Consider the following 12,141-nt stretch of genomic DNA (forward strand, 5'->3'; position numbering starts at 1 on the left):
TGACATATCATGTATGTTTTTTCATGATGGTGTGTTTCAGAGGGAGAATTAATATTTTCCACCATAATTTGCAAATAAATTCATAAAAAATCCTACAATGTGATTTTCTGGATTTATTTTGTCTCATTTTGTCTGTCATAGTTGAAGTGTACCTATGATGAAAATTACAGGCCTCTCTCATCTTTTTAAGTGGGAGAACTTGCACAATTGGTGGCTGACTAGATACTTTTTGCCCCACTGTAGTGATCAGACCATACATAATCAATGATTGCTGGTTTTAAGTGTGTGTTTTTTTGTTTTAGATTACAAGACTGTTTGAGTAACTCCTCCTCCTCTCTCTCTCTCTGAATGTTTCTGTTAACCCTTCCTCCTCCTCCTCTTCCTCCTCTTCCTCCTCTCTCTCTGAAAGTTTCTGTTAACCCTTCCTCCTCCTCCTCCTCCTCCTCCTCCTCTTCCTCTCTCTGAATGTTTCTGTTAACTCTTCCTCCTCCTCCTCCTCCTCCTCCTCTCTCTGAATGTTTCTGTTAACTCTTCCTCCTCCTCCTCCTCCTCCTCCTCCTCTCTCTCTGAATGCTTCTGTTAACCCTTCCTCCTCCTCCTCCTCCTCCTCCTCCTCCTCCTCCTCCTCTCCCTCTCTGAATGCTTCTGTGAACCCTTCCTCCTCTCTCTAAATGCTTCTGTTAACCCTTCCTCCTCCTCCTCCTCCTCCTCCTCCTCCTCTCTCTCTGAATGCTTCTGTTAACCCTTCCTCCTCCTCCTCCTCCTCCTCCTCTCTCTCTCTGAATGCTTCTGTTAACCCTTCCTCCTCTCTCTAAATGCTTCTGTTAACCCTTCCTCCTCCTCCTCCTCCTCCTCCTCCTCTCTCTAAATGTTTCTGTTAACCCTTCCTCCTCCTCCTCCTCCTCCTCTCTCTCTGAATGCTTCTGTTAACCCTTCCTCCTCCTCCTCCTCTCTCTCTCTGAATGCTTCTGTTAACCCTTCCTCCTCTCTCTAAATGCTTCTGTTAACCCTTCCTCCTCCTCCTCCTCCTCCTCCTCCTCTTCCTCTATCTCTGAATGTTTCTGTTAACTCCTCCTCATCCCCTCTCTTCTTCTCCTAGTTGGAGCTAGTGGGCGGTCAGGAGGTGGTGGTGTATGACCAGAGTTCATCTGACCCCTTGACCCTTCCCTCGGAGGCCTTCCTTACCGTCCTATTGGCCAAGCTGGAGAGGAGCTTCCCTTCCGTACACCTGCTCTCAGGTTAGACACAACCACTCAGCCCGTCATCCTCCTCACTGCCTCTCTCTCTCCCTTTCCTCTCTTCCCCTCCTCCCTCCCCCTCCAGCCCTCCACCCTCCTCACTGCCTCTCTCTCTCCCCTTCCTCTCTTTCCCTCCTCCCTCCTCCCTCCCCCTCCAGCCCTCTCTATCTCCCCTTCTTCTCTTTCCCTCCTCCCTCCCCCTCCAGCCCTCTCTCTCTCTCCCCTCCAGCCCTTCATCCTCCTCTCTTTCTCTCTTTCTCTCCCCTTCCTCCCTCCCCCTCCAGCCCTCCATCCTCCTCACTGCCTCTCTCTCTCCCTTTCCTCTCTTTCCCTCCTCCCTCCCCCTCCAGCCCTCCATCCTCCTCACTGCCTCTCTCTCTCCCTTTCCTCTCTTTCTCTCCCCCTCCAGCCCTTCATCCTCCTCTCTTTCTCTCTCTCTCTCCCTTTCCTCTCTTTCCCCCCTCCCTCCCCCTCCAGCCCTCCATCCTCCTCACTGCCTCTCTCTCTCCCTTTCCTCTCTCCCTTTCCTCTCTCCCCCTCCTCCCTCCCCCTCCAGCCCTCCATCCTCCTCACTGCCTCTCTCTCTCCCTTTCCTCTCTTTCTCTCCCCCTCCAGCCCTTCATCCTCCTCGCTTTCTCTCTCTCCCTTTCCTCTCTTTCTCTCCCCCTCCAGCCCTTCATCCTCCTCTCTTTCTCTCCCCTTCCTCCCTCCCCCTCCAGCCCTCCATCCTCCTCACTGCCTCTCTCTCTCCCTTTCCTCTCTTTCCCTCCTCCCTCCCCCTCCAGCCCTCCATCCTCCTCACTGCCTCTCTCTCTCCCTTTCCTCTCTTTCTCTCCCCCTCCAGCCCTTCATCCTCCTCTCTTTCTCTCTCTCTCTCCCTTTCCTCTCTTTCCCTCCTCCCTCCCCCTCCAGCCCTCCACCCTCCTCACTGCCTCTCTCTCTCCCTTTCCTCTCTTTCCCTCCTCCCTCCACCCCTTCATCCTCCTCTCTTTCTCTCTCTCTCTCCCTTTCCTCTCTTTCCCTCCTCCCTCCCCCTCCAGCCCTCCATCCTCCTCACTGCCTCTCTCTCTCCCTTTCCTCTCTTTCCCTCCTCCCTCCCCCTCCAGCCCTCCATCCTCCTCACTGCCTCTCTCTCTCCCTTTCCTCTCTTTCTCTCCCCCTCCAGCCCTTCATCCTCCTCTCTTTCTCTCTCTCTCTCCCTTTCCTCTCTTTCCCTCCTCCCTCCCCCTCCAGCCCTCCACCCTCCTCACTGCCTCTCTCTCTCCCTTTCCTCTCTTTCCCTCCTCCCTCCACCCCTTCATCCTCCTCTCTTTCTCTCTCTCTCTCCCTTCCCCCCCCCCAGCCCCTCATCCTCCTCACTGCCTCTCTCCCCCTTTCCTCTCTTTCCCTCCTCCTCCCCCTCCTCACTGCCTCTCTCTCTCTCCCCTTCCTCCCTCCCCCTCCCTTCTCCTATCAGCTGCTAGAACTAGGCTGATGACATGCTGGACATTCTGCTACCTTCCTTCATCCTTTCACAACATCACTCACACATCACTCACAACATCACTCACACTTACTCATTCACTCATTCATCACTGGCCAGTGAGGTGGTGATAGGACAGCTAACTGAAAATGGCTGCTGGTGAAAGGACAGCTAACTGAAAATGGCTGCTGGTGATAGGACAGCTAACTGAAAATGGCTGCTGGTGATTGGACAGCTAACTGAAAATGGCTGCTGGTGAAAGGACAGCTAACTGAAAATGGCTGCTGGTGATAGGACAGCTAACTGAAAATGGCTGCTGGTGATTGGACAGCTAACTGAAAATGGCTGCTGGTGACAGGACAGCTAACTGAAAATGGCTGCTGGTGATAGGACAGCTAACTGAAAATGGCTGCTGGTGATTGGACAGCTAACTGAAAATGGCTGCTGGTGAAAGGACAGCTAACTGAAAATGGCTGCTGGTGAAAGGACAGCTAACTGAAAATAGCTGCTGGTGATAGGACAGCTAACTGAAAATGGCTGCTGGTGATAGGACAGCTAACTGAAAATGGCTGCTGGTGATTGGACAGCTAACTGAAAATGGCTGCTGGTGACAGGACCGCTAACTGAAAATGGCTGCTGGTGATAGGACAGCTAACTGAAAATGGCTGCTGGTGATAGGACAGCTAACTGAAAATGGCTGCTGGTGATAGGACAGCTAACTGAAAATGTGGATGTGAATGGGTTAAATGAGGACGTGAATGGGTTAATGAGGACGTGAATGGGTTAATGAGGACGTGAATGGGTTAATGAGGACGTGAATGGGTTAAATGAGGATGTGAATGGGTTAAATGAGGACGTGAATGGGTTAAATGAGGACGTGAATGGGTTAAATGAGGACGTGAATGGGTTTAATGAAGATGTGAATGGGTTTAATGAGGACGTGAATGGGTTAAATGAGGACGTGAATGGGTTAAATGAGGATGTGAATGGGTTTAATGAGGACGTGAATGGGTTAAATGAGGACGTGAATGGGTTAAATGAGGACGTGAATGGGTTAAATGAGGACGTGAATGAGTTAAATGAGGACGTGAATGGGTTTAATGAGGACGTGAATGGGTTAAATGAGGACGTGAATGGGTTAAATGAGGACGTGAATGGGTTAAATGAGGACGTGAATGGGTTAAATGAGGACGTGAATGAGTTAAATGAGGACGTGAATGAGTTAAATTAGGACGTGAATGGGTTAAATGAGGATGTGAATGAGTTAAATGAGGATGTGAATGAGTTAAATGAGGACGTGAATGAGTTAAATGAGGACGTGAATGAGTTAAATGAGGATGTGAATGAGTTAAATGAGGACGTGAATGGGTTAAATGAGGATGTGAATGAGTTAAATGAGGACGTGAATGGGTTAAATGAGTGTGTGTACAGCAGATAAGTTGTCCACGGCTGTCAGACTTAAAGAGTCCCAGATGACATTTAAAAGTACCTTTCGATCCGCTTTCTGTGGTTCCTGTCTCATTGTCTCAGACGTCAGTTGGGAAGTTGTTTCAGTTAGGAAGTTGTTTCGTTTCAGATATGGTTCCTGTTTCTATGATGATGTCATCAGGATGGAACTTCCCTTCAAATTAAGAGCCAACACCTGTAACATTAGACTTTATCAGACATTATAACTCATTATAACAACATCAGGTTATAACATGACATCAGACATTATAACTCATTATAACAACATCAGGTTATAACATGACATCAGACATTATAACTCCCCCTGTAACAACATCAGGTTATAACATGACATCAGACATTATAACTCATTATAACAACATCAGGTTATAACATGACATCAGACATTATAACTCTCCCTGTAACAACATCAGGTTATAACATGACATCAGACATTATAACTCATTATAACAACATCAGGTTATAACATGACATCAGACATTATAACTCATTATAACAACATCAGGTTATAACATGACATCAGACATTATAACTCATTATAACAACATCAGGTTATAACATGACATCAGACATTATAACTCATTATAACAACATCAGGTTATAACATGACATCAGACATTATAACTCTCCCTGTAACAACATCAGGTTATAACATGACATCAGACATTATAACTCATTATAACAACATCAGGTTATAACATGACATCAGACATTATAACTCATTATAACAACATCAGGTTATAACATGACATCAGACATTATAACTCATTATAACAACATCAGGTTATAACATGACATCAGACATTATAACTCATTATAACAACCTCAGGTTATAACATGACATCAGACATTATAACTCATTATAACAACATCAGGTTATAACATGACATCAGACATTATAACTCATTATAACAACCTCAGGTTATAACATGACATCAGACATTATAACTCTCCCTGTAACAACACCAGGTTATAACATGCCATCAGACATTATAACTCATTATAACAACCTCAGGTTATAACATGACATCAGACATTATAACTCTCCCTGTAACAACACCAGGTTATAACATGACATCAGACATTATAACTCCCCCTGTAACAACATCAGGTTATAACATGACATCAGACATTATAACTCCCCCTGTAACAACATCAGGTTATAACATGACATCAGACATTATAACTCATTATAACAACATCAGGTTATAACATGACATCAGACATTATAACTCATTATAACAACATCAGGTTATAACATGACATCAGACATTATAACTCTCCCTGTAACAACATCAGGTTATAACATGACATCAGACATTATAACTCATTATAACAACATCAGGTTATAACATGACATCAGACATTATAACTCATTATAACAACATCAGGTTATAACATGACATCAGACATTATAACTCATTATAACAACCTCAGGTTATAACATGACATCAGACATTATAACTCATTATAACAACATCAGGTTATAACATGACATCAGACATTATAACTCATTATAACAACCTCAGGTTATAACATGACATCAGACATTATAACTCTCCCTGTAACAACACCAGGTTATAACATGCCATCAGACATTATAACTCATTATAACAACCTCAGGTTATAACATGACATCAGACATTATAACTCTCCCTGTAACAACACCAGGTTATAACATGACATCAGACATTATAACTCTCCTTGTAACAACATCAGGTTATAACATGACATCAGACATTATAACTCATTATAACAACATCAGGTTATAACATGACATCAGACATTATAACTCTCCCTGTAACAACACCAGGTTATAACATGACACCAGACATTATAACTCATTATAACAACATCAGGTTATAACATGACATCAGACATTATAACTCATTATAACAACATCAGGTTATAACATGACATCAGACATTATAACTCTCCCTGTAACATCATCAGGTTATAACATGACATCAGACATTATAACTCATTATAACAACATCAGGTTATAACATGACATCAGACATTATAACTCTCCCTGTAACAACATCAGGTTATAACATGACATCAGACATTATAACTCATTATAACAACATCAGGTTATAACATGACATCAGACATTATAACTCATTATAACAACCTCAGGTTATAACATGACATCAGACATTATAACTCTCCCTGTAACAACATCAGGTTATAACATGACATCAGACATTATAACTCATTATAACAACATCAGGTTATAACATGACATCAGACATTATAACTCTCCCTGTAACAACATCAGGTTATAACATGACATCAGACATTATAACTCATTATAACAACATCAGGTTATAACATGACATCAGACATTATAACTCTCCCTGTAACATCATCAGGTTATAACATGACACCAGACATTATAACTCATTATAACAACATCAGGTTATAACATGACACCAGACATTATAACTCATTATAACAACATCAGGTTATAACATGACATCAGCCATTATAACTCTCCCTGTAACAACATCAGGTTATAACATGACATCAGACATTATAACTCATTATAACAACATCAGGTTATAACATGACATCAGACATTATAACTCATTATAACAACATCAGGTTATAACATGACATCAGACATTATAACTCTCCCTGTAACAACATCAGGTTATAACATGACATCAGACATTATAACTCTCCCTGTAACAACATCAGGTTATAACATGACATCAGACATTATAACTCATTATAACAACATCAGGTTATAACATGACATCAGACATTATAACTCTCCCTGTAACAACATCAGGTTATAACATGACATCAGACATTATAACTCTCCCTGTAACAACATCAGGTTATAACATGACATCAGACATTATAACTCATTATAACAACATCAGGTTATAACATGACATCAGACATTATAACTCTCCCTGTAACAACATCAGGTTATAACATGACATCAGACATTATAACTCATTATAACAACATCAGGTTATAACATGACATCAGACATTATAACTCTCCCTGTAACAACATCAGGTTATAACATGACATCAGACATTATAACTCATTATAACAACATCAGGTTATAACATGACATCAGACATTATAACTCTCCCTGTATCAACATCAGGTTATAACATGACATCAGACATTATAACTCTCCCTGTAACAACATCAGGTTATAACATGACATCAGACATTATAACTCATTATAACAACATCAGGTTATAACATGACATCAGACATTATAACTCATTATAACAACATCAGGTTATAACATGACATCAGACATTATAACTCATTATAACAACATCAGGTTATAACATGACATCAGACATTATAACTCATTATAACAACATCAGGTTATAACATGACATCAGACATTATAACTCTCCCTGTAACAACATCAGGTTATAACATGACATCAGACATTATAACTCATTATAACAACATCAGGTTATAACATGACATCAGACATTATAACTCATTATAACAACATCAGGTTATAACATTACATCAGACATTATAACTCCCCCTGGAGAGAAGTTAATTATTCTGCTGTTGGCCCTCTGACCTGACAAACAATACAGTCACATGTCACTGAATCTAACTACTGTCACGAACGTCGTCAGGGAAACGACCGGACCAAGGTGCAGTGTGGTCAGCGTACATTTATTTTTATTTATGAATGTCGCCTACAAAAACAAGAAATACCTAAAACGAACGTGAAGCTGACTAGGGCTACACAGGCCACTAACACAGACAACTACCCACAACTAAGGTGGAAAAACAGGCTGCCTAAGTATGATTCCCAATCAGAGACAACGATAGACAGCTGTCCCTGATTGAGAACCATACTCGGCCAAAATATAAAAACAGAAAACATAGAAACAGAAAACATAGAATGCCCACCCTCGTCACACCCTGGCCTAACCAACATAGAGAATAAAAGCCTCTCTATGGCCAGGGCGTGACAGCTACAGTACGTTGCAGTGTGGACATTGATCCAGCAACTTGACGGTTGCTATGGGGAAGTGACAAACTTCCAGTGTGTCACTCAACCCACTAAGCTTCCACTTCCTGTAGAGGAGGAAAGAAGGAGAGAGGTGGAGAGGAGGAGAGATGAGGAAGAGAGAGGGAGAGAGGAGGGAGAGGTGGAGAGAGGACGAGAGAGGAGGAGAGAGGAAGGGAGAGGTAGATACAAGTGGAGAGAAGCAGAGTGATGAGGAGAAAGGTGGGGAGACGAGGAGAGATGGAGAGAGTTGGAGAGAGGAGGAGAGAGGAAGAGAGAGGAGAGGTGAGAGAGAGGAGGAGAGAGGAGGGGAGACGAGGAGAGAGGAGGGGAGAGGAGGAGAGAGGAGGGGAGACGAGGAGAGAGCAGGAGAGACGAGGAGAGAGGAGGAGAGAGGTGGAGAGAGGAGGAGAGAGGTGGAGAGAGCAGGAGAGACGAGGAGAGAGGTGGAGAGATATGAGGACAGATGCATGATGTGGTTGTTTCTGTGAGCTTTAAGAACATTTCCTCATGAAGTCCTCCTGGACTGAGTCCTAAATGGCACCCTATTCCCTATATAGCCCACGGGGCTCTGGTCAAAAGTAGTGCACTTACTATGCAGGGAACGGGGTTCCATTTAGGATGGATCCATGTACCAACAGATCTGAAGGAGAGGCTGGAGAGACATGGGTACACGGGTTGCCAAGCAACTAGGACTGGGCTTGTCTGAGAGTCGGCTAGTGCAGGTGGCTGATGTGTGTGTGTGTGTGTGTGTGTGTGTGTGTGTGTGTGTGTGAGTGTGAGTGTGTGTGTGTGTGTGTGTGTGTGTGTGTCGCTGGGTGCTGAAGGCAGTGTATCAGTATTGTGTAATGAACTCAGCAGGTCTGATTGGTCCTCTATAAACACCATTAGATAATAATGTACACCACAGCCATTCAGGTTGGCTGCTGTTGCTAGGCAGATTTAGTGTACAATATCAGAGCCTGCTTGTATTGCCTTATGATGGTGCAAGTCTTCTTTGTGAGATAAGAGTTTGTTACTAAAGGCCTTTTTTTCACCAACTATGTTGCGATGTTTTCGTCCGATTTCCCCCCAAAATAGTGTGATATTTAGTGTGATCTCTAGAGATCTCTTGATCTCTAATACAGTAACCTCTAGTGTCTCTAATACAGTAACCTCTAGTGTGATCTCTAATACAGTAACCTCTAGTATCTCTAATACAGTAACCTCTAGTATCTCTAATACAGTAACCTCTAGTATCTCTAATACAGTAACCTCTAGTGTGATCTCTAATACAATAACCTCTAGTATCTCTAATACAGTAACCTCTAGTATCTCTAATACAGTAACCTCTAGTGTCTCTAATACAGTAACCTCTAGTATCTCTAATACAGTAATCTCTAGTATCTCTAATACAGTAACCTCTAGTATCTCTAATACAGTAACCTCTAGTGTGATCTCTAATACAGTAATCTCTAGTATCTCTAATACAGTAACCTCTAGTGTGATCTCTAATACAGTAACCTCTAGTATCTCTAATACAGTAACCTCTAGTATCTCTAATACAGTAACCTCTAGTATCTCTAATACAGTAACCTCTAGTATCTCTAATAGAGTAACCTCTAGTATCTCTAATACAGTAACCTCTAGTGTGATCTCTAATACAGTAACTTCTAGTATCTCTAATAGAGTAACCTCTAGTATCTCTAATACAGTAACCTCTAGTGTCTCTAATACAGTAACCTCTAGTATCTCTAATACAGTAACCTCTAGTATCTCTAATACAGTAACCTCTAGTGTGATCTCTAATACAGTAACCTCTCGTATCTCTAATACAGTAACCTCTAGTATCTCTAATACAGTAATCTCTAGTGTCTCTAATACAGTAACCTCTAGTATCTCTAATACAGTAACCTCTAGTATCTCTAATACAGTAACCTCTAGTATCTCTAATACAGTAACCTCTAGTGTCTCTAATACAGTAACCTCTAGTGTCTCTAATACAGTAACCTCTAGTATCTCTAATACAGTAACCTCTAGTATCTCTAATACAGTAACCTCTAGTATCTCTAATACAGTAACCTCTAGTGTGATCTCTAATACAGTAACCTCTAGTGTGATCTCTAATACAGTAACCTCTAATATCTTTAATACAGTAACCTCTAGTATCTCTAATACAGTAACCTCTAGTATCTCTAATACAGTAACCTCTAGTATCTCTAATACAGTAACCTCTAGTATCTCTAATACAGTAACCTCTAGTATCTCTAATACAGTAATCTCTAGTATGTCTAATACAGTAACCTCTAGTATCTCTAATACAGTAACCTCTAGTGTGATCTAATACAGTAACCTCTAGTATCTCTAATACAGTACCCTCTAGTATCTCTAATACAGTAACCTCTAGTATCTCTAATACAGTAACCTCTAGTATCTCTAATACAGTAACCTCTAGTATCTCTAATACAGTAACCTCTAGTATCTCTAATACAGTAACCTCTAGTATCTCTAATACAGTAACCTCTAGTATCTCTAATACAGTAACTCTGTCTTCCTGTATTTGATTGGGATGTTTCTGTGTGTCTGCAGGTGGTTTCTCAGCGTTTTCCCAGCTGTTTCCAGGTCTGTGTGAAAGTAAGGCTCTTTTGGCCACGTCCTGCCTGGTCCCCACCTGCCTCTCTCAGCCCTGCCTGCCCCTCAACACCTCTGGGCCAACACGTATCCTGCCTCACCTTTACCTGGGCTGTCAGAGAGACGTACTCAACATGGTATGAGATATATTATAGGATATCTAGTTTATATTTTACTATATATTATAGGCTATCTAGTTTATATATTACTATATATTATAGGATATCTAGTTTATATATTACTATATATTATAGGATATCTAGTTTATATATTACTATATATTATAGGATATCTAGTTTATATATTACTATATAGTATAGGATATCTAGTTTATATATTACTATATATTATAGGATATCTAGTTTATATATTACTATATATTATAGGATATCTAGTTTATATATTACTATATATTATAGGATATCTAGTTTATATATTACTATATATTATAGGATATCTAGTTTATATATTACTATATAGTATAGGATATCTAGTTTATATATTACTATATAGTATAGGATATCTAGTTTATATATTACTATATAGTATAGGATATCTAGTTTATATATTACTATATATTATAGCATTCTAACCAGCTGTATTCCTCCCTCCTCTGCAGGAAGTGATGTGTGTAAAGCATTCTAACCAGCTGTATTCCTCCCTCCTCTGCAGGAAGTGATGTATGTAAAGCATTCTAACCAGCTGTATTCCTCCCTCCTCTGCAGGAAGTGATGTGTGTAAAGCATTCTAACCAGCTGTATTCCTCCCTCCTCTGCAGGAAGTGATGTGTGTAAAGCATTCTAACCAGCTGTATTCCTCCCTCCTCTGCAGGAAGTGATGTGTGTAAAGCATTCTAACCAGCTGTATTCCTCCCTCCTCTGCAGGAAGTGATGTGTGTAAAGCATTCTAACCAGCTGTATTCCTCCCTCTTCTGCAGGAAGTGATGTGTGTAAAGCATTCTAACCAGCTGTATTCCTCCCTCCTCTACAGGAAGTGATGTGTGTAAAGCATTCTAACCAGCTGTATTCCTCCCTCCTCTGCAGGAAGTGATGTGTGTAAAGCATTCTAACCAGCTGTATTCCTCCCTCCTCTGCAGGAAGTGATGTGTGTAAAGCATTCTAACCAGCTGTATTCCTGACTCCTCTGCAGGAAGTGATGTGTGTAAAGCATTCTAACCAGCTGTATTCCTGACTCCTCTGCAGGAAGTGATGTGTGTAAAGCATTCTAACCAGCTGTATTCCTCCCTCCTCTGCAGGAAGTGATGTATGTAAAGCATTCTAACCAGCTGTATTCCTCCCTCCTCTGCAGGAAGTGATGTGTGTAAAGCATTCTAACCAGCTGTATTCCTCCCTCCT

The 12,141-nt window shown here is 41.6% G+C and overlaps 2 protein-coding genes and 1 long non-coding RNA gene across 6 annotated transcripts in view; 2 read left to right on the plus strand and 1 right to left on the minus strand.

Moving 5' to 3' along the window:
• The window catches only part of LOC139533491 (uncharacterized), a 254,324-nt gene that overhangs the window by 236,495 nt on the left and 5,688 nt on the right, over positions 1 to 12,141 (minus strand). The gene's annotated exons all lie outside the window — the stretch shown is intronic.
• LOC139533493 (uncharacterized) overlaps positions 1 to 12,141 on the plus strand; it is a 254,354-nt gene that overhangs the window by 235,956 nt on the left and 6,257 nt on the right. The gene's annotated exons all lie outside the window — the stretch shown is intronic.
• LOC139534811 (dual specificity protein phosphatase 16-like) overlaps positions 1 to 12,141 on the plus strand; it is a 54,947-nt gene that overhangs the window by 36,549 nt on the left and 6,257 nt on the right. The window contains exons 2-3 of the mRNA XM_071334270.1: positions 1,100 to 1,238; positions 10,745 to 10,923. Coding sequence (XP_071190371.1) covers positions 1,100 to 1,238; positions 10,745 to 10,923 — 318 coding nt within the window. The remainder of the gene's footprint in view (positions 1 to 1,099; positions 1,239 to 10,744; positions 10,924 to 12,141) is intronic.

The sequence above is a fragment of the Salvelinus alpinus genome, chromosome 11, assembly GCF_045679555.1.
Source record: "Salvelinus alpinus chromosome 11, SLU_Salpinus.1, whole genome shotgun sequence".
NCBI classification, from domain to species: domain Eukaryota; kingdom Metazoa; phylum Chordata; class Actinopteri; order Salmoniformes; family Salmonidae; genus Salvelinus; species Salvelinus alpinus.